Here is a 24059-nt window from a genome sequence, read left to right on the forward strand (position 1 = left end):
GTGCAGAGCAACCTGAGGTGAAGATGGCATAGCTGGAGGGGGATCTTGGGCCCTACCAGCCAAACAACAAGGAGCATAAACAGCAAGACTTTAGGGTAATAGGGTCCCCACCTGCTAAAGACGGGCACCGGTGCCAAAGTGGGGACTCTGGTGGACAGAGGAGGGGGAGAAAGAGAAGAGACATGCCCCTCTCCTTAGGGCTGAATGCATTATCTGCCTGACTTAAATATGTATAAGGTTCATGACTCCTGTTCAGACATGCAAAATTGTTCTGATGTGTCAGCAATATCTTGAATTGGGTGGAAGAAATGTATGGCCATGCTCAAGAAGTGATATCATCAGGAACAACTGAACGTAATCCACTTGAATGTACACTTCGAAGTGCTGAAAAGCGGAATATAAAAATCTAACTAAATCTAACTAAATAAATAAAATAAATGACCTATGGGCAAGGTGCATAAAAAGCTGGACCCAAAAGGAGAACTGTATACAAATCTGTTCCTTAACAGGGACTGATATAAGTGCAGATTACAGCTTGGGGCTTTTGCTGTTTAATTGTTTTGTAAATCCAACCAGTGCAGAGGCTACAGATAAATGTTCTTTCTGTTCCCAAAGAAAGATTGTTCATTGCTTTTGGCATTGTTTTAATGGTTTTTCTTGAGTTTATTTGAAATGCTTTAATGTACCCTATAATGAGAGGTAGGAGGAGAAGACTCCAGTACGTCACCTCCTGCTGATAATGTGGGAGAATAACTGGACTGGAAATGTTTGAAAGTATTCTTATCAATCACACCAAAAAAACCCACACACACCAACGGTGTATTCCAGTACACACCAATGTGTACCAGGACACTTGTTGTTTTTGAAAGTATTCTTAGCCATGAGAATTAAATTCAGTGTTCAGAGTATAAATGTGTTTGACATTAAGCACTGTTGCTGCATACTCAGTCTGGGTTAAATAATTAGAGAAGTGACCTGCGGCAGAAAGTTGGGGCTGCTCCGTTCAGCCACTAACAGAGGCGTTCCGAGGGCGTCTTTAGGTCAGAGGAGGAACACTGTGCACGGACATTAGATTTGCCAAAGCAGGTGCACTATTTTGCTCTCCTCCACCACCCCACAAGCAGGAACAAAGCATGCAGGCAGCTTTAATGCACTTTCACCCCTTCCTCCCCCCCTCCCCCACGAACAGATGCAGAACATGCAGGCAGCTTTAATGCACTTTCACCCCTTCCTCCCCCCCCCCCCCCACGAACAGATGCAGAACATGCAGGCAGCTTTACTGTTCTTTCACCCCTCCTTCCCCCATGAGCAAGAGCAGAGCATGCAGGCAGGTTCAATGCACTTTGTACCTGCTGATTTTCAATGACAAACCCTGCGGTAACTTCTCTTTGACAATGTGAATAAAGTTTGTACATTCAAAGCACCCACATAATTTGCAGGAGGCTGGCTATATATAAATTACCTCTATAATGCAGCAATTTGGAAGTCATTTTAAACTATTTAATTTATTAATTATATTCTCCGATGTTTTCTGTTTTTCTAATAGAGAAGACAATTATCAATATGTAAAAACTACATCAGCAGGTGCACAGCTCAGAGTTTGCAAGGGTGGGGTTAAGTCAGGGAGGCAGAGCAGAGTTGGGAAGTAGCACATTCCTATCCAGTACCCAACCGTCGGAAGGGTTTATGTCAGTGGAGAATTATTTTTTTTTTTTGTGGAGAATCTCTGCTAACTCTGTTAAATTTATTTCCTCCTACCTGGAGGAGGTCAGGGAAAGAGTTATGCTTCCCTGCCTACAACACAGCAGTGTATTGTTATCAAAGGAGCTTGCTGATTTTGAAGGAGATTTTGTTCCTTTTTGTTTGGGAGAATGTTAAACCACCATTCCTGCCCGGGCGATTGAACTGAAGAGCAGTTTTGCTGCTGGTGGGCCTTTCCACCAGAGGATAGACACGAGACCCAGTACCCCTGCTAGGAGCCTGGTTTTCATATCTTATTTATTTATTTATTTATTTAACATTTCTTTTATACCGATATCCGTTCGCACATCGTATCGGTTCACAGTGAACAAAAAACCATTGGGCAGTGCCCGTACATATAACATATAACAGATAACATAATATAATATGATGAACTAGGCAACATATAAATAAATTTTTGGGAGGAGCCCTTACATATAACAGGCATCAATGGGTAGATGCTATGGAATATAACTATAACTATATACATGAAAGTGCAAAGTACAAAATCAATATCTTGAAGGAAGGGGGTTCTCTACATGTCTAACAACTTAAGGGACACTTACGTGGAGGGATGAGACACCCTGCCATAAACGTGGATTCGGGTTTGAAGGTCAATTGAGAAGATTCCTGGGATTGATTATGAAGATTGGTTACAGTAAAGTTTTGTTTGGGAATACTTGAGTGTCCTTTGAGTCTTTTGGTAGTGGTGTAGACAATGGGTGGATAGCGCAAATCAAACTGAGTACACCCAAGAGAGAAGAGGCAGCCTGGAGGTTAAGCCTCCCCCCCTTGTGGAGAATCCACGTCCTGGGGTAGAAAGGACTGGGGACTGTGAACTGAGAATTAGACCTGGAACTGAGTATTCACTATTTTATGCTACAATATCCGAAGCAGGGGGCTTATGTCATCATGTCCCCCCGTGGGATCCGGTGTCAGGAACTTCCCCTCGGCTCGGTCGGCCCTCCCCACGCGGTCGGCGTCGGCCTATCGGGGCCAGGGGAGGTGGACCGGAGACAAGCCTCTCGCGAGGCCTCGAGGCAACACAAAATTTAAAAAAATTTAAAAAACCCAGCGGCGTCAAAATCGACGGCAGAAGGAAGCAGCCACCGGTAAGCCCTCCCCGGAAGCCCTGACGCCTCCCCAGAGCCCTTTAAAGGGCTGAAACGGCTCGAGGCGCACCCTTTTACCTGCTGCTTCGCCACTCTTCCCCTCGGCTCGGTCGGCCCTCCCCACGCGGTCGGCGTCGGCCTATCGGGGCCAGGGGAGGTGGACCGGAGACAAGCCTCTCGCGAGGCCTCGAGGCAACACAATTTAAAAAATTAAAAAAACCCGCTCTTCCCCTCGGCTCGGTCGGCTCTCCCCACGCGGTCGGCGTCGGCCTATCGGGGCCAGGGGAGGTGGACCGGAGACAAGCCTCTCGCGAGGCCTCGAGGCAACACAAAATTTAAAAAAATTTAAAAAACCCAGCGGCGTCAAAATCGACGGCAGAAGGAAGCAGCCACCGGTAAGCCCTCCCCGGAAGCCCTGACGCCTCCCCAGAGCCCTTTAAAGGGCTGAAACGGCTCGAGGCATCGCGCGCCTGGCGTCGAGCGCCTAAGGAGCGCGACAAAGGGGCCTGCCCCTTTGTGCGCTCCTTCGTGCGCTTCAGCACACGGTTCCAGACTATACCAGACGATACACTCGCTACCTCCCTCTATTACTCCAACCGTTCTTACTCCCAAGCGATCCACCTTAGCTCTCCCCTAGCAGTCGTCCACCCACTCCCACACTCAACAATACTCCAGCATTCGTACAGTCAATCAAGCATCCACTCCAGCATCCAGTATGCTTCCACTCACTCCAACATCCAGCATTCTTCTAGCAATCTTCTAGTCACTCCAGCATCCAGCATTCGTCCAGTCACTCCAGCAACCAGCATTCGTCCACTCACTCCAACATCCAGCATTCGTCCAGTCACTCCAACATCCAGCATTCGTCCAGGCACTCCAGCATCCAGCATTCGTCCAGGCACTCCAGCATCCAGCATTCGTCCAGGCACTCCAGCAACCAGCATTCGTCCAGTCACTCCAGCATCCAGCATTCGTCCAGGCACTCCAGCATCCAGCATTCGTCCAGGCACTCCAGCATCCAGCATTCGTCCAGTCACTCCAGCAACCAGCACTCGTCCAGTCACTCCAGCATCCAGCATTCGTCCAGTCACTCCAGCAACCAGCACTCGTCCAGTCACTCCAGCATCCAGCATTCGTCCAGGCACTCCAGCATCCAGCATTCGTCCAGGCACTCCAGCATCTAGCACTCATCAAGCCACTCCAACACCCAGTAGTCATCCAACAATCTTCTCCACCAGCAATTTCTTCTTAAAAGACAGCATGCTACAAACTTTCCCCATTCAGATCATCCCTCACCTACTCTCCAACAGAGCGAATACCCCCGTGCTCAATCTACGATCAAAGAGATCCCTGATTCCAATCATGATCTCCCCTCTAACACAATTCCTAGGATTATCTCTAATCACCTTAACCCTTTTCAACTCGCAGTCGCTCTCAAAAAAATCTCATTTGCTCAACGACCACCTCCTGGACACCCAACCGGACATCTGTGCCATTACCGAAACATGGCTAAAAAACACAGACACCGCCATAATTAACCAATTGCCAACACAACAATATGACATCTTCTGTATCCCCAGACCTAAAAAAAGAGGGGGTGGAATAATGTTAATAGCAAAAAAAGAACTGAGACTGTCCCAGCAAGCCTTCAAATCGACGACCAAATTAGAAATCGGACTATTCAAATCCTCCCAGCTTCAAGTCTGCCTTATTTACGCCCCCCCGGGGCTCCTAGAATCCGACCCTTCTCCACTCATCGAAACCATAGCCAAACACATCAACACTAACTCACCAGCAATTATTTTAGGAGATTTCAACATCCATGTTGACTCCCCTACCCTATCTTCTAACTGCGAAGCCCTTCTCTCTTCTCTCCAGGCTATGGGATTCAAACAAATTATAAACAATCCCACACACAAGGCAGGCCACACGCTTGACCTAATATTCACTAACGAAACCATCTCGCCCATCACCCCTCCTTCCTGCACCCCCATCCCCTGGTCAGATCACTCGATGATAACTACAAAATTATCTATAAAACAAAAATTGACCCCTATTGTTACTAAATCCTCGATCCAGTTCAGGAAACCCTGTCCCATGGACACTCTCAACAACAGCCTGGCCGAAGAACTAATTAAACTGGACTTCTCAGATGCGGATACCGCTATGAACTCCTGGCAAACTATTACACACTCAGTAGCTAACAGAATTTGCCCTGTAACAACAAAAGTTATCAACCCAGCCCGCACGAACAAGAAACCCTGGTTCTCAACCGAACTAAGGAAACTCAAACAGGATCTACAACACAAAGAACAACGCTGGCGGAAAGATTCCTCCCCTTCCTCACTTGCTTCATACAAAACTGCAATGAGCTACTATAGGACATCCATTACCCGCACCAAACGAGATTTCTACGCCAAAAAAATACACGGCTTCTTATATGACCCAAAAACTCTGTTCTCATATGTAGCTGCCCTTACCACACCTATGCCCCTCACCATCCCAGAAGAAGAAGCCCAGAACAAATCCACAGAGTTGGCTATCTTTTTTGATAACAAAATCAAAAACCTACTTGCCCCCCTGGCATCAACTAACACTTCCCCAAACCCTTCGCAACCATTAAGCCTCGCAACCAATAACCCTCCACCAACTATCTACAGACCGTCACTAGAAATTCTTGAACAGACATCCTCCCTGGAAATTGAATCAATAATCAAGAAAATGAAACCTTCCACTCATCCATTGGACCAAATACCAACCAAACTACTTCTCACCATCCCTAACACCATTGCTAAACCGCTGGCAGACATCATAAATTGCTCCCTCAATCAAGGATCGGTCCCGGACTCCTTAAAAATTGCTTCACTTAAACCCTTACTTAAAAAACCCAACCTGGACCCAGCCAACCCTGCAAACTTCCGCCCCATTGCAAACCTACCTTTTATAGCCAAGCTAATGGAAAAGCTTGTCAACATCCGACTCACAGACTACCTTGACTCCCACAATATTCTCTACCCCTCTCAATTCGGATTCAGGAAACGCCTAAACACAGAATCCCTCCTTCTTTCTCTAACGGACAACATCCTGATGGGCCTTGACAAGGGACAATCTTACCTGCTAGCCCTTCTCGACATCTCTGCCGCGTTCGACACGGTAAACCACACTATCCTCTTAAACCGTTTAATGGAAATAGGCATATCCGGCTCTGCACTGCTCTGGTTCACATCCTTTCTGAACAACAGACACTACAAAGGTCAAAATAAATGACAAAGAATCTCACTCCATTCCATCAAACCAAGGCGTACCTCAGGGTTCGTCACTTTCCCCTACCCTGTTCAATATATATCTACTCCCTTTATGCCAGCTACTCAATAGTCTCAATCTCACCTACTTTATATACGCGGACGATGTTCAAATCATAATCCCCATCTCGGACCCCATCTCTACTCTAAATTTCTGGAACAACTGCTTACAAGCCATCAACCTTCTGCTCTCTAGTCTCAACCTGGTCCTAAATACTTCCAAAACGGAACTACTGGTTATCTCCCCTAGTGACAACAACCCCCTCGCAAATAATGCTAGCACCCCATTAGCAAACCAGGTCAGAGATCTTGGGGCCACCCTTGACTCTAGAATGAATTTCAAAAAATTCATTAACGCCACAACCAAAGAATGCTTCTTCAAGCTACAGGTCCTGAAGCAACTTAGACCGCTCTTACACTTCAAGGATTTCCGTTCGGTGCTTCAAGCCATACTGTTTTCAAAGATCGACTATTGTAACGCTCTATTACTTGGTCTCCCCGCTTCGTCCACCAAACCTCTTCAGATGCTGCAAAACGCAGCGGCTAGGATCCTTACAAACACTCGTCGCAAGGACCATATCACACCAATCCTAAAATCCTACACTGGCTGCCCATCCAATATAGAATACTTTTCAAGGCTCTCACCATCATCCACAAATCCGTCTACCAGCAATCCACTCTCCAACTCACCTTCCCACTCGAATTACATACTTCAGCAAGACCGATCAGAACTGCCTACAAAGGTTCGCTCAAGGCCCCCCCCCAACAAATCATCTGTCCACAACTCTATTCACAAGCGTGCTCTTTCAACAGCAGGTCCACTACATTGGAATTCACTTCCCCAAGACTTACGCCAAGAACAATGCCATTCAACATTCAGAAAGAAATTGAAAACCTGGCTGTTCGCAGAAGCCTACCGCTGAAGGATCTCCTCAACCATCACTGTCTCTCATTCTCCCACCCCTCCTTAATCCCTACCCCCCCCCCCCTCTTTTCCCTCTCCCCTTCCCCCCCCACCCAACCTCACCCTTTCCTTCTCCCACTGGACATACCAAGCTAATAACTGCCTAGGATAAATCTATGTTTACGTATCTTATAGTTTTTGTTGATTATATATATATATTTATCTCTCTCTAATTGTTTCTTAGTTTAAATTCTGTACTGTCTTCCATTGCCCAGGTTTTACGCTCCCTGTTTAATGTAACTTTACTTTCTACCTTGATGTTAATTGGTTTCCCCTCAGTTACATTGTAAACCGGTACGATAAGACCTAGTCTTGAGCATCGGTATAGTAAAAGAAATTAAATAAATAATAATAATGTCCCCCGTGGGATCCGGTGTCAGGAACTTACTCTACTCTCCCCCCCCAAATACTGTACGATTCACAGTCTCTATGAAAAGGCCACAAAGGGACAGTCTTCATCTCCTGGCTCAGACCCTGTGCTTGGATATTAGCTAAAAAGAGACAGAGAAATGGTCAGCGTACATTTGGCTGCAGCACCAAGTGCAGTCCACAACAAACCTCCAGGAGACTCATTCTGTCCTTCATCAATACCTTTTTGCTTGGTGTGGTAGAAGAATCCAGAAATAACCCAGGCAAGAAACGTCACGCCAGCTACCGCACCAATATGCAGGAAAGGAGCAGTCGCCTGGGAACAGAAGGAAAAGGGTCATAAAGCATCAGGAAACAATGAGAGAGAAAAAGAGAGGTTCAGAATCATAAGGCTGCAAGGAAAAGATGCTTTTGTGATGTGAGAATGACCTAAAACTATATAAATAGGATAGAGCCCCAATAGAAACCCTGCACCTCTAGGTCTGCAAACAGACATTCCATGTCCACAGAACCACCCCAATAATGGTTAAAGAGCAAAACTGTGTCATTTGCACCTGCTTTTAATACTGGTATAAATTACTCACAGCCACTTGAACCTGAAACATAGAAATGATGGCAGAAAAGGACCTATCCATCCAGTCTGCCCAGCAAGCTTATAGTAGTTTCCGTTACGCTGTGCAGGTTATCTCCATGCTTAACACATTCCCAAACTGCAAAAGCCGGGCCCTCATTAGTTTCTGTTTGAATCCAATTCCCCATTACCCCTTGGCGTTGAAACAGAGGGCAATGTTGAGTTGCATCAAAAATATCAGGCTTATTGGTTAAGGATAGTAACTGCCGCACTAGCAAATTACCCCCATGCTTATTTGTTTTACCAGAAGTCTGAGCCCTCGTTGGTTACTGACTAAATCCAATTCCCCTTTTCCCCTGCCATAGAAGAAGAGAGCAATAATGGAGTTGCATCAACAGTATGAAGGCTTAGGGCCGGATTTTAAAAGGGTTACGCGCATAAGGTACACTCGTAACTCTTTTAAAACGCTTCCAGCGCGTGCAAAGCCCCGGGATGCGCGTAAGTCCCGGAGCATTCTTGGGGTAGGCGTATCGGGGGGCGTGACGCGGTCGGCGCATCATCCAGGGGCGGTGCCGTGGGCGTGGTTTCGGCCCAGGGGTGTGGCCGCGGCCTCCAGACCAGCCCCCGGACTGGAACATGGTGCGCGGCAGCCAGCTCGGTGCGCGCAAAGTTACGCCTGCTTCGAGCAGGCGTAACTTCTGCGACAAAGGTAGGGGGGGATTTAGATAGGGCCGGGGGGATGGGTTAGGTAGGGGAAGGGAGGGGAAGGTGGGGGGAGGCAGAAGGAAAGTTCCCTCCGAGGCTGCTCCGATTTCGATTTCGGAGCGGCCTCAGAGGGAATGGGTAGCGCGCGCAGGGCTCGGCGTGCGCAAGTTGCACAAATGTGCACCCCCTTGTGCGCACCGACCCCGGATTTTATAAGATATGCGTGGCTACGTGCAAATCTTATAAAATCTGGCGTACTTTTGTTCGCACCTGGTGTGCAAACAAAAGTAGGCGCACGCGCTTTGTTTTAAAATGTACCCCTTATTGTTTAAGGGTAGTAAGTGCCACACCAGCAAATTACCTCCATGCCCATACTCTGATTTCTTCATTTCCATCCCGTAGTCTTTAGGGATCCACACTGTTTATCCCATGCCCCTTTGAAATCTTTCATTGTTTTTGTCTTCACGACCTCTTCCAGAAAGGCATTCCAGGCATCCACCACCCTCTCCCTGAAGAAATATTTCCTGACATTGGTTCTGAGTCTTCCTCCCTGGAGTTTCATTTCATGACCCCTAGTTCTACTGATTTCTTTCCAACGGAAAAGGCTTGACATTTGTACATCATTAAAACCTTTCAGGTATCTGAAGGTCTGTATCATATCTCCCCTGCACCTCCTCTCTTCAAGTGTATACATATTCAGATCCTTCAGCCTCTCCTGATAGGTCTTCTTATACAGACCTCACACCATTTTGGTTGCTCTTCTCTAGACCGCCTCTATCCTGTCTTTGTCCCTTTTGAGATATGGGCTCCAGAACTGAATACAGTACTCCAAGTGAGGCCTCCCCAAGGACCTGTACAAGGGCATTATCACCTCCTTTCTCTCTATGCAGCCCAGCATTCTTCTGGCTGTTACTATCGACTTGTCACATTGCTTCACCATCTTCAGATCTCCAGAAACTATTACCCCAAGATCCCTTTTTTGGTCCATGCACATCAGTCTTTACTTCCCCATCACATACAGCTCCTTTGGATTACCGCACCCCAGGTGCATGACTGTGCACTTCTTGGCATTGAATCTTGGCTGACAAGTCTTCGACCATTCTTCAAGCTTTCTTAAATCAATTCTTATTCTCTCTACTCCTTCAGGTGTGTCCACTATTGCGGATTTTAGTATCATTTGCAAATAGACAAATTTTACCTTCTGTCCCTTCTGCAATGTCACTCACAAAGATATTGAACAGAACTGGCCACAATACTGAACCCTGTGGTACTCCACTTAACATAGTTTTCTCTTCGGAGTAGGTTCCATTTACCATTACACTCTGTCTCCTTTCAGTCAAACAGTTTGTAACCCATGCCAGCACCTTGGCACTCACTCCCAAAGCTTCTCATTTTATTCACAAGCCTCCTATTTATTTATTTATTTAAAATATTTCTATACCGTCTTAGCAATATGTAATTGACCAAAATGGTTTACAAAAGTAATTAGAAATAATAATAAAATATAGTAAAATAAAATAAAAATTGCATAGATTTCACAGTTTAAATCTCTGCCTAAACATAAAATAAATGTCTAAAAATCAAAAGAAATAAACATAATAAAAGTTAGAGAAAAATACAATTTACTTGTTAAATCCCTATACTTCTCTAGCAACTTGATATATCATAGAACTATGAACTCCCTACTATGCTTTACAGAAATCAAGAACAGAGAGAAAACGAAGAACAGGAAAACCTAAAAGAAGGATTACAAACTTATAAACCTTCACTAGTTGGCAGTATTTTTTAATGGTCTGTAATTGCAAATGCTTCTTTGAAGAGATGTGTTTTTAATGACTTTTTGAATTCTTTGCTATTGGAAATTTGTCTCAAGGCATTTGGAAGAGAGTTCCATAATATGGGACCTGCTATAGAAAAAGCCCTTTCTCTTGTTATGTTCAATCTGGCTAGTCGTATTGTGGGAACTTCAAGCAGGTTCTTACTGAAGGATCTAAGGTTTCTCGTTGGTTTGTAGAGGTGCAAGGAGGTACACAACCATATGGAATCCTGGTTATTTAGGAGAACATTTTATACTTAATTCTATATTTGATTGGTAACCAGTGTAATTTGTATAATATAGGGGTGATATAAGAATTATAAGAACATAAGAAATTGCCATGCTGGGTCAGACCAAGGGTCCATCAAGCCCAGCATCCTGTTTCCAACAGAGGCCAAACCAGGCCAGAAGAACCTGGCAATTACCCAAACACTAAGAAGATCCCATGCTACTGATGCAATTAATAGCAGTGGCTATTCCCTAAGTAATGTTGCTTCATTGGTGTACCAGTTAGTACATGGGCTGCTGCATTCTGAATCAGTTGTAGAGGTTTAATCGTGGAGTTGTTTAGGTAGACCTAAATATAGACCATTACAGTAGTCTAAACCAGAGAAAATTAGGGATTGGAGCACTGTTTGGAAGTCAGACAAAAATAGTAATGGCCGCAGCCGTTTCAGCACATGTAACTTAAAGAATGAGTTTTTAACGGTTTTGGAGATATGCTGAGTTAGTGATATATTTGTGTCCAATAGGATTCCTAAGTTACGAGCCACTTTTTTAATTAGAATCTTCTCATTTCCTATTGTAATGTGAGATGGCGGACTGTTGGTTGGATTTTCAATAACATTTAGAAATAAGATTTCAGGTGTTTTTGTGTTTAGTTTTAACCTGCTATGAGCACGCCATTGTTCTATAGTTTTGGTGTAAATCTGGATCAAAGAGAGGGTATCAGTCCATGAGGATTTGTACGGAATGAAAATCTGTATATCGTCTGTGTAAACTTTAAATTGAACATTTAATGCTGATAATATTTGGCGGGATAGTATCAAAAACTTTGCTTAATTCCAAGTAGATCACATTGAGCGCTCTTCCTCAATCCAATTCTCTAGTCACCCAATCAAAAAAATCAATCAGATTTGTCTGATTGGCTCTTCCTCTGGTGATTCCATGCTGCCCTGAGTCCAGCAACCCACAGGATTGCAGATAGTTCACTATTCTTTCTTTCTGCAGAGTCTCCATTAATAATTCAAGCACTGAGGTGAGGTTAACTGGCTTATAGTTTCTGGCCTCCTCTCTGCTACCACTCTTGTGAAGTGGGAACACCCATGCTCTTCTCCAATCCCACGGCACCACACCCATTTCCAGGAACTATTGAACAGGTCTTTTAGCGGACTTGCTAGCACATCTCTGAGCTTTCTCAGTATCCTGGGGTGTATCTTATCCAGCCCCATGGCCTTGTCTGCTTTCAGTTTGCCTAGCTTCTCCCATACATTCTCTTCTGTAAACAGAGTTTCGTCTACTTCATCCCCATCTATGGTTTTGTTAACCAGCAATGGTCCTTCTCCAGGGTCTTCTTTAGTGAATACCGAACTGAAGTATTTAATATTTCTACCATTTTTTTGGTACTCTCTAAACATTGCTCCTCATCACCTTTGAATTTCACTACACCACTTCTGACCTCCCTCCTTTCACTGATATATCTGAAAAATGTATTGTTTCTTCTCTTTACCTCTTTGGCCATCTTTTCATCCGCTTGACCTTTTGCTTTCCTCTTACTCTTGTTTACTTTTCTAACATATAGATTTGTTGCTTTTGTAATAGCTCCTTTTAACTTTGCCCACTGTTGGTTCCACCTCACCCATTTTCTTCCAGTTCTTCCTCTAGGTATGGCCCCATTTTGACAAAGTCCATATTTTTTAAATTCATTAAACTCGGGTCTTCATGTGACTTCTCTGTATCCTATTTGCAAAATTGAACCACACCATCTGATGATCACTGGTGCTCAGATAGGCATTAGAGACATTATCCCCGTTAGTAAGCACTAGATCGAGTAAACATCCCTCCCTTGTGGATTCCATTACCATTTGTTTGAACAGAACCCCTAGCAAGGCATCCACTATCTTTCTACTTCTGGTATATTCTGCAGAAGGGATTCTCCAGTCTACTTCCAGCAGATTAAAATCTCCAGCAAGCAAACATCTCTCCCTTCTTTCCCAATTTTTGAATGTCTTCAATCAGATCTCTGTCTAGTTCTTCCATTTGAGTTGGAGGCCTGTAAACCACTCCTGTAAAAATGAATGCAACATTTTTTTTTTTTAGAATGGCCCATAATGCTTCTTCTCTACCCTACATTCCTTGCAGTTCAGTTGATTGGATATTGTTTTTGACATAAAGAGCTACTCCTCCTCCTTTTCTGTCCTCTCTATCCTTCCTTAACAAGTGATAGCTTGGTATGGCTGTATCCCAATCATGAGGATCCGTGAACCATGTCTCCATAACAGCAACAATGTTCAAGTCTATCTCCACCATTTGGGCCTGCAGGTCTGGGATTTTATTGCACAAACTACAAGCATTTGTGATCACAGCTTTCCAATTTTTCTCCCTTGATTTACTGCACTTTCTAGTCACATTTTCTGCTTTTTTTTAGCTAATTGGTTTTATTTTCTCCTCCCACTTCCTGTATTGCTTAGGAGTGACATGCAAATTTCATTGGCCATCTCCTGCCACTCCAATTTTTTAGTTTAAATGTCTGATAATATATGATCTGAATTTCTCACTTAGCATCCTCCTTCCTGCTACAGGAAAATGTAGGTCATCCTTACCATATAGCCTTTTACTGCTCCATACATGACCCCAGCCTCCAATGTATACAAAACTGCTTTCTGTACACCAGGTTTTGAGCCAGGAATTAAAATTAACTATATGGCATTGCTTCTCTTTTCCCTTTCCATGAAAAGGTAATACTTCTGAAAAAGCAGCAGTCTTTGCCATGTATTTTATCTTCTTCCCTAGAATTTGGAAATTTTTCTGTATGTCATGGTTACAATTTCTATTGAGATCATTGGTTCCCAGATGGATGATAACATTGATGTCAAAATTCCTACTTTTTTCTACAATGAGTTTGACTATCTGGTTTGCATTTCTACTAGCTGAGGATCCTGGAAGTCATTTAACTATTTGTGTCATCATCAAAATGCACTTCCAAATTGGTTCCTCTGATGACTTTCTTTTATGACATTTGATCCTCTTGAAAGGCTTCTGAGTGCATTGGGTGTCTTTCAGACATCACTTTAAATTCTGTTGCTGGGGTTTCTTCATTCTTGAATGCAGAAAAGGAATTATGTAAGCCTATCAGTGGGAAGAGTGGGTGCTTATTCATCACAGGCCTTATTCTGCCAGAGCCAACTGTTACCTAGTTATTCCTGGGTTTCTGAATCCTGGATGTCTGATATATCTGTGGGAGTGGGCATTGATGCACAGGATGCTGCAAAGTTGGGGAAATTGGATGTCTTTCTCACGTGTCTTGTTCTACCAGAGCCCACTGTAAACCACTTTTTCCTGGTTTTCTGAAACGTCTGTGGGAGATGAGTGAGAGATACTGGATGGTTCAAGGAAGGGGATGTTAACTGAAACCTGGACAATTCCTCTCTCAGATGAGTCAGCTCCATTTTCATTGCAGACATAATCCAAGAAAAGAACCCCAACTTCATCGCCATAACCGAAACCTGGTTTAAAAATACAGATCAAGTACTAATGAACCATCTAACCAACAATGCTTACGACATATTTTCAATCCCATGCAAGACTCGCAGAGGAGGAGGTCTACTCCTGATTATAAAAAAGCATCTCTCAATGAAACTGACCCTTCACAGCCTCCCAAAGAAATATGAAATTGCCCTATTCGACTCAGAAAACCTACAATTATGCCTAATTTACTGCCCTCCCAAACTTCTAGATAACGATATTTCCCCACTCCTAGAATTCCTAATAACAAACATCAGTATGAAAAACCTACGATCATACTCGGCAACTTCAATCTTCACACAGATGCCAACCCCAGATCACAAAACTGCCAAACCATGCTTGACATGCTATCCAGCCTAAACCTGAACCAACAAGTAAACAACCCCACTCATAAAGCGGGTCACACACTGGACCTGATCTTCACTAATCACTATTTCTCAGACACATCATTATCATCCAGTCCAGTCCCTTGGTCTGATCACTACCTCTTACAATGCAGGATACAAGTAAAAACCAACAACATGACAAATACAAATGAACTACTATCATTCTAATACCGACCTCCATTCCAACCCAACCTTCTCAAACAAGAGCTCGGAAAACAACTAGCAAATCTAGACCTCTCCAATATAAATAACACTATTCAATCTTGGTTTCATCTCACAGAACTAACTGCTAATAACATAAACCCCGAGAAATCGAAACAGATTAAAAAAAACAGAGAAAAAAAACAACCCATGGTTCAACTCTCAACTTAGAACATTGAAATCCAACCTTAAGAAAATGGAAAAGGAATGGCAAAAATCCAAATGCCCTGTAACCCTGCAAAGATACCGAACGCATCTCGCCGCCTATAAAAAAATGATTCTGAACACCAAACGTGACTACTACAATCAGAAGATAAAAAACTCCACAAATAACTCCAATTCCCTATTCAACATCGTAATAAACCTCATAGTCGAAAATAATAACAACACCGCCATAACCGAGACAAAAAATTTAAGCCAAGTCCTGGCCATGTTCTTTAAGAACAAAATAAGCAAAATAACTGGCACCATCAACAAATCATCGATCACAGAAGACAAAATATCCACAACAACTATAACACCACAGTTGAATTTCGAACCAATATCAAACACTGAAACCGAAAAAATGCTAAGAAAAATTAACCCAGCTCGACATGATCTAGACATAATCCCAACACAAGAGCTAAAGTAAATGGCACACATAATTGCCCCAACCATAGCAGCAATTATAAACAAATCACTCGAAGAAGGTGAGCTACCAATAAAATTAAAAACTGCAACATTCAAACCAATATTGAAGAAGAAGAACCTAGATCCAGATGATCTGAATAATTACCATCCTATCTCAAACCTTCCCCTACTTGCCAAGCTGACAGAGAAAGCGGCACTGATACAGCTTAATGAACACCTAGAAAACAACAAAATACTACATCCCACCCAGCATGGTTTCAGGAAAAACCGAAGCACAGAAACCCTGCTACTCAACTTATCAAACAACATATTAAGAGGCCTCGACAACAAACTAAGCCACTTACTCATCCTACTCGACCTCTCTGCTGCATTCGACATAGGCCTGTCAGGCAAAACCTTAGACTGGTTCTCTTCATTCCTAAAAGACAGATACTTCAAAGTCACCCTCAACAACAACTCCTCCAATGCCATCCCCCTTGAAACTGGGGTACCTCAAGGGTCCGCCCTCTCGGCCACCCTCTTTAATATCTACCTACTCCCACTCTGCCAACTCATCTCAAGTCTAGGCGTAACATATTATATGTACGCCGACGATATTAAACTCCTCATTCCAATAACCCCCACTATCGAAGATGCACTGAGACTAACAGCCAACCACCTTGTCTCAATTAGAAACATGCTGAACCACCTAAAGTTATGCCTCAACATGAACAAACAGAATGCATCCTCATAGAAAGAAAAAACGCAGGTCAAATAACCCTCATGCCTTCCTTACAAATTGACAACATTAGCATCCAACTAAAGAACAATGTAAAGACCTCGGCATTTGGATCGACAACGAACTAAACTACAAAAAGAACATTGCAATGAAAACAAAAGGCTTTCATAAACTTCACATACTCAAACATCTAAAACCGCTTCTACACCAACAAGAATTCAGAACCGTCCTACAATCCCTTATCTTCACCAGCCTCGACTACTGCAACTCACTCTTGATTGGCCTCCCAAAAACTGCCTTAAAACCACTACAATTACTACAGAATGTCGCAGCGAGAGTACTAACCGGCAAATCAGACCATATCACCCCCGTTCTGAGAAGTCTTCACTGGCTGCCGGTCAAAAAAAGAATCAAATTCAAATCTTTAACAATCTTACACAATGCAATATACAAAGCAGACAACACCGCCCTAAATAACATGATCCAGAAACACAAATCACAACGCACGACAAGATCCGCCAGTAAACTGCATCTAGTCATACCATCTCTTCCTTTAGCAAAGCTTTCCAACACTAGGAACAGAGCCTTCTCCATTGCGGGACCGAAATTATGGAACTCCTTACCAGATTACCTAAGCTCACTCAGCGACATCAAATCTTTCAAAAAGGAACTCAAAACATGGATATTCAATCAAACATTCAAAGATGGCGATGGTTAATTTGCTCGCAACTGCTCTTACACATAAACACTCTCCGTTATGCACATACTAAACCTCTAGAGAGAACACTTCTCGTGACACTACATGCCTATCCACAGACTCCTAAATTAGTTACTCTTATTTAATCAATTGTTTTGCATCTCACCACTCTCCGTGATAAGATTCTTCCATTCAATTCCAACTTTACCCAAGTAAGAGAAATTTAAACTCTCCCAGTGATTGATGAAGTACCCAAGTAAGAAAAATTTAAACTCTCCCAGCAATCGATGAAGTTCACAAGTTTTTATACGACATGTTAATCACTACCTGATTGTCCAGTGTAATACCTTGCTCAGTACTATTGTTTAACAAACTGTTTTAAAGTGATCAGTTCTAATATGTTACATGGTTCTACTGTTATTAAATGTAATAAGTTGTTATCCTGTAAACCAGAGTGAAGGCAGCGAGCTATACTTCGGTATATAAAAGCTATTAAATAAATATTAAATAAATAAATAAATAAATAAACATCTAGTAAGACAAAGGAAGTGATAATCCCATTGTACAGGTTCTTGGTGGGGCCTCACCTGGAGAACTGTGTTCAGTTCTGGAGACCGTATCTCAAAAGGGACAGAGACAGGATTGAGGTGGTCCAGTAAAGGGCGACCAAAATGGTAGGAGGTCTCCATCAAATAATTTATGAGGAGAAATTGAAGGACCTAAATATGTATACACTGGAGGAGAGGAGGAGCAGGGCAGATATGATACAGACTTTCAGATACTTGAAGGGTTTTAATGATGCACAATCAACAACAAACCTTTTCCATAGGAAGGAGCTCAGTAGAACTAGGGTCCATAAGATGAAACTCCAGGAAGGAGGACTCAGAATCAATGTCAGGAAATATTTCTTCATGGAGAGGGTGGTGGATGCCTGGAATGCCCTTCCAGAGGAAGTGGTGAAGACAAAAATGGTTAAAGATTTCAAAAGGGCATGGGATAAACACTGTGGATCCCTAAAGGCTGGAGGAGGGAAATGAAGTAAATGGCATGGGAGTGGCTTGCTAGTGTGGCGGTTACTACCCTTAACCAATAAACCTTCATACTGATGATGAAACTCCATCTTTGCTCTCTGCTTCAACGACAGGGGGTAAAGACTCCAGATCACATAATGTACTTCTCAAGGGTCAGTTTGGCTTGTTTGGGAACTGTTGAAGCATATGTTGCAGGTAAAGCACACAAGGGAGGCAGACAGTGGTTTTGAAAAAATCTCCCTGACAGATACTTTCCTGCAATCTGCTCCTCTGTGTTACCCTGGTCCTGGATTTAAAGCAAAAATATTGATGTAACTTACATTAACAGCCCGATCCAGTAAAGTCCGTGGGAGAGCGGACTAACGCCCGCTCTCCCGGCGCGCGCACCGGCCCCTCGCCGGTGCGCGCAATCCAGTATTTAAATTAGGCGACGCGGTGCAAACGAGGAAAAGGAGGCGCTAGGGACACTAGCGCGTCCCTAGCGCCTCCTTTTGGCCTGGAGCGGCGGCTGTCAGCGGGTTTGACAGCCGACGCTCAATTTTGCCGGCGTCGGTTCTCGAGCCCGCTGACAGCCACGGGCTCGGAAACCGGACGCCGGCAAATTGAGCGTCCGGTTTTCGGCCCGACAGCCGCGGGCCGAATTCAAAATTTTTTTTTTTTTTTTTTTTTTCCTTTTTTTTTTACTTTTGGGGACCTCCGACTTAATATCGCTATGATATTAAGTCGGAGGGTGCACAGAAAAGCAGTTTTTACTGCTTTTCTGTGCACTTCCCTGGCGCCGGAAGAAATTAGCGCCGACCTTTGGGCGGCGCTAATTTCTTAGAGTAAAATGTGCGGCTTGGCTGCACATTTTACTTACTGGATCGCTCGGGAATACCTAATAGGGCCATCAACATGCATTTGCATGTTGAGGGCGCCATTAGGTGCCGCGGGTGGGCCGCGTGTTTTCCTCCCCTTACTGAATAAGGGGTAAGGGAAAACACGCGTCCAGAGCAGGGTGACAGTGCGCTCCGACGGAGCACACTTTACTGGATCGACCTGATTGTAATTAAACCAAAATCTCAACGAGCTCTCTGTTCTAATTTAAAATTTCAGTGAAGAGGGACTGGCTATGCACTGCCACCCTGCCCCTCCCTGTGTGTCCTCTAGTAGTGGGCTCTTTAATATTTCAAAGTGCTGCTCCTCCCTGCAGTTCAAGTGTGTTTCTAACTCTGCAGGTTAGAATCTGCAGGACTGAACCCACTCAATTTTGGCCTTCTTCTTTTCGTCCCCTCTAATTTAGAGCTCTCTAAATTGAAAGAATATTGTAAGATGGGAGAGTTAGTGTATAGCAGCAAATGATGAGATTGACATAATTATCATCACAGAGACCTGGTGGAAGGAGGATAACCAAGGGGACAGTGCTAAATCAGGGTACAAATTATATCGCAATGATAGGGAGGATCAACTTGGGGGTGTGGCACTTTATGTCCGGGAGGGTATAGAGTCCAACAGGATAAAGATCATACAAGAGACTAAATGCTCAGAAGAATCTATATGGGTAGAAATCCCATGTGTGTTGGGTAAGAGTAAAGTGATAGGAGTATACTACCGTCCACCTGGACAAAATGGTCAGGCACATGATAAAATGCACAATTAAGCTCTGGAATTTGTTGCCTGAGGATGTGGTTAGTGCAGTTAGTGTAGCTGGGTTTAAAAAAGGTTTGGATAAGTTATTGGAGGAGAAGTCCATTAAATGCTATTAAACAAGCTGAGTTAGGGAACGGCCTCTGCTATTACTGACTATTACTATTCTTAATGTTTGGGTACTTGCCAGGTTCTTGTGGCCTGGTTTGGCCTCTGTTGGAAACAGGATGCTGGGCTTGATGTTGGGTGTCCCGTCCGCAGCAGGCCCGCATCCAGGCCCACTTACCCTTGGTGCCCAGCTTCCAGTTTTGGTTCATCCACTGTGATAACAAATAAGCATGGGGGTAACTTGCTTGATACAGTGGTTACTACACTTCTGATGCAACTCCAACATTGCTCTCTGCTTCAGCGACAGTGGATGGAGCGAAAATTGGACTCAAACAGTAACAAACAAGAGCCCTGACCTTGGCAGTCTGGGAGACTGATAAGTATGGGAGCCTGCTGGGCAGACTGGATGGGCCGTTTGGTCCTTTTCTGCCATCATTTCTATATTTCTATGCCGGGCACAGTTTGTCTTAACCATTTCACAGCTAAACCAGAAGCAGTGGCCTGTGCATTTTGGGGGCCAGGCATATCCCCTTGTCAGGGCTCATAAATTGGTATCTCTGGAGGACATACTGCAGAGCAGGCAGGGACTTGCCTAATCAGACCATGAGGTAGCGGTTTTTCTGCTAGGACAGGTGTGGCAGCTCTTATGTATTGCTTCATGGTTGGATGACTGCTACGAACGAGTAGCTTAGCTTGGATGTGAAGGCCTGGCATGCTCAGATGCAATTGAGTAGTCTGGAAGATCTGTGCTGGATTCGGCTACTGCTATCCCGGACATATACTGTCCCAGAACAATGTGGCATACCCTTAGGGTAGGGAAATAGGCTGATAAGGCTAAGGCTAAGCTACAGGCTAACTTCTACTGTCATATAGCATGCTGTGGTTTGCCAGCCAGAGCTGCAAGTGACTGTGCTGCGATTTATGCCCTAAATCTGTCTTTTCTGCAGGAGATTCTGGGTACGGTTGCAGGACCTGGCTTCTCACCCCCATTGCCATTCCCAATATGCCGGCGGAGACAAAGTACTACAAGGCCTTATCTTCTACCTGCTGTGTTCTCAAATGCACCTTTGGAGTTCTCAATAGTAGATTTCACTGGACAAAACGGGTGGAGCTTTAAGGTATTCCCCACCCAAAGTAGGAGATATAGTGCTGCTGTGCTGTGTCTTCCATAATCTCGTTCCACACCACGGCATACCAATGGAGATACTTCTGGATCTACCCTCGGATCCCCCAAGTGTACCCGCGCAAGCAGAGGACACCATGCTGAGTGACAGCCAGCTTCGTCAAAACCTTATACAATGCTACTTTTTGCCTGTTAGGCCTCACCTACCCCATCCCCTTCTAGGGAAGAGAGGCCAATAGAGTGTTTGCTGCTGCTCTCCTCGCTATCATCTTTCTTTCACTCACTGCTCCTCTGTCTGGGTCAGTGTGTAACAGAAAACATTATGCCTACTTAGGATTCCTCTTGAAAATGGAGCAGTAGACTGTACTTGAAAAACCATAGCCCAAGTAAAGATAATATCAAATTCATGTGGCTGGCATTATGTTTTCTGCATGATAGTGAGACTAAGAGAAGCATGTGCCCCAAGAGAGTTTGTGTACGAATGCCAACACAGTGTACATAGTTTGGCCTAGCTAGCGGTGTTTGGCTTGGAGGGCCTCCCCATTGGACCCTGTCCTAGCCCTCACATGTGGATGAGTTAGTACCATAGGTGGGATGGGACTCCAGCTGGCCCTCAAGCTTGGAGAGCAACTGCTCTAGAAATGCTATAAATCACAATTAGCTCTGAAGCTTAAAGCACAGCCTAAAGGTACAGGTAGACAGTTTAAGGAATCAATGACAGAGTTCTCTTTTTACAGCCTCATCCCATAGCTGAGAAATGTGTGCATGTGAAGTTATACACCTATACTGGGGATGCTTGGTGTCACATGGGCATGCAAAGACACCACTGACAGCACTTTTGCCTCTACAGTTTCAGAGCCACTGCTAACTAGGGTTACCAACTGGCTCCAGATTTACAGGACATGTTGATCGAGTCCTGGTTTTACTCTCCTGCATGCAGGTATTTATTGTCTTGCATTTCCTAGGAAATGCACTAGGGAAATCAGAACAAGTCCCAGCATGTAATGGGTTAAAATCAGGACTGGATCAACCTGTCCTGAAAAGTGGGAGGCAGTTGGCAACCCTATTACTGACATCAGAGTGCTGATTTAGCAGGCCTTCACTTACAGCCTTGGGTAAAGTGCCTGTGCTACATAGTGCCATTCCCACAATGTCCACAGGTCCTTCCAAGCTAGCACACCCAAATCAATCTGCTACACCTACCTAAGCTTTTTGTCAATTATCATGTGCAGAAGGTGAGGGCCTTGGCTGCTGGGATGTCATTTTGGTTTGGTTAGCTTCTTGGGGAGGCTACACCAGGAAACAGATCCAACTCTCTGAAAGCAGGATTGGGAATCAGATGGTGTCCTGCCTTCACTTGTTCTTTCCAATCACCTCTGAAACGTCACCATCACAGTATAGTTTGTAATGACTCTAAAAGCTCCCATATCTCTCTTAAGAAAAGGTTCAAGTCATAGAACCCAATGCTAAGTTGTGTCAGAAGCTCTTTGTGTCGACTGACCCATCACCGGTAGCCTTAGTCATATATGGAGATGTCATAGTGCTGCAAGGCCCTTGGCCGTTGTAGCTCATGAATAGTCATGTACTGCTACTGTATGTATGTAGGTATATATGTACGTACCCAGAAAATTTGCAGAGTAGTTCTATTGTAGCAATAGCTAGTATCAGTTCAGTCCTAATGCTATCTGTGGCCACGCTTAAAGCACATAGACTGAGCACTCCTGGGGCAGACAACTTAAAGATTGGTCCATTTCCAAGGTCACTCCCCACATTTCTGTGGTTTTATGGTTGAAGGCCCTTGCTAAACCACAAGGCTGGCAGGACTTGTGGGCAAGCTGGAAGAGTAGCTGTCCTATAGGTTGTCTCTTGTGGGGTTTGTGACTTTTACAGTTAGTGGTGAGCAGGGCAGATGTGCTGATAGACTCACCAATCAGCTCTGTGTGTAGCATAAAGGCTAGAGAAGATGTCAGCTCAGGAGCCTACAAGCAGCCTCCATAGTAAACCAGCCACAGTGCTGAATGTATAGGCCTTCTGCTCCCAGAGGTCTCATGTGGTTTGCATGATGGCTTATGGTCTTTTCTGTGTTGGTCTCTTGCAAGACACACATTTAGTGCCACCTGAGGCCTTGAGGGACCCATATCAGTACCTCAGACAAAGTATGTTTCATATATGCCTCTGACAGATGTCCCACTCCTGTAGTGGCCTGCCTTCGGGATATGGATACTACCTGTAAGATCATTACACATATTATTCAGATCCCCAAGCCAGGCCACCAAAGGTGTGAAAGCCAGTCTGTGGAAGTCTGCCTGGTCCCAAGCAGTAGCAGCAGCCTTCTAGGCCCTCTGCTCTTGGCATGTAAGCATTCTGTACATGACATTACTCCCACACTCCTCCTCCTCTTCCTCGTTTGTCACACAGCAGCTGACACCCTATTCCAGCAGTCAGCAAGTAAATGACATTTTGTTTAGTGTGAAACCTAAAAAGGTTGGGTACAGATAGTCTTTGAAGTGGAATAATGACATAAGTAAGGGGGCCCAAGGTAAAGTCTTGTGTTGTGATGACTGTAACTTCCTCTTAATACCACACATGCTCTACATGTATACAATGTACTCTGTGGGTTAGGCACCTGCAGCTGCACATTTCAGCTCCCTACAGATGGTCCTGAGTCACTTTTCAAGTAGCTCTCTGGCAAAAGAGTGATGTAATGAGAGCATTTGGTGCCATAGGCAGAGAGAAGGGCCATTGGATGGTCAGAGGTGATATATCTTCACTATGGAAGAAGGCTAATGGGTTATCACACCACTTTGACTGGTGCATAGCTGTACATCCAACTGGGCCCCCACAGAGTGAAGATATAGCTACTGCACCAAGAGCCAAGCATTTCCACACCTATTGTACTGGACAGCATATGGAGCTGAACATTAGCTAGCTAGTGTCCATCTCACATTCAGGCCCATGTAACCAAGAGTTAGCTAACAGTATGCCTTGTGAAGAAGGCAAAAGGAGCCAATACTGAAACTTCACAGCGAGGAATTTCTTGTTTCACTCTTGCTGTCTTCATTAGGAGCATACACTCTGCGTTCAGTTGTATGGCCTAGCCAATATGGTCTTGCCTGCTAGATAAGTGGCCAGTTGGAATGTGAAAAGGCATTCTAGCATGCAAGGTCATGTGGAGGGCACACCTTGTATCTAGTGAACCGTTAAGACAAAAACCAC

At 44.3% G+C, this 24059-nt stretch overlaps 1 protein-coding gene across 1 annotated transcript in view; it reads right to left on the minus strand.

The window, feature by feature from the left end:
* GDPD2 (glycerophosphodiester phosphodiesterase domain containing 2) overlaps positions 1-24059 on the minus strand; it is a 185125-nt gene that overhangs the window by 75939 nt on the left and 85127 nt on the right. The window contains exon 7 of the mRNA XM_029607252.1: positions 7710-7803. Coding sequence (XP_029463112.1) covers positions 7710-7803 — 94 coding nt within the window. The remainder of the gene's footprint in view (positions 1-7709; positions 7804-24059) is intronic.

Source organism: Rhinatrema bivittatum, chromosome 6, assembly GCF_901001135.1.
Source record: "Rhinatrema bivittatum chromosome 6, aRhiBiv1.1, whole genome shotgun sequence".
Taxonomy (NCBI): domain Eukaryota; kingdom Metazoa; phylum Chordata; class Amphibia; order Gymnophiona; family Rhinatrematidae; genus Rhinatrema; species Rhinatrema bivittatum.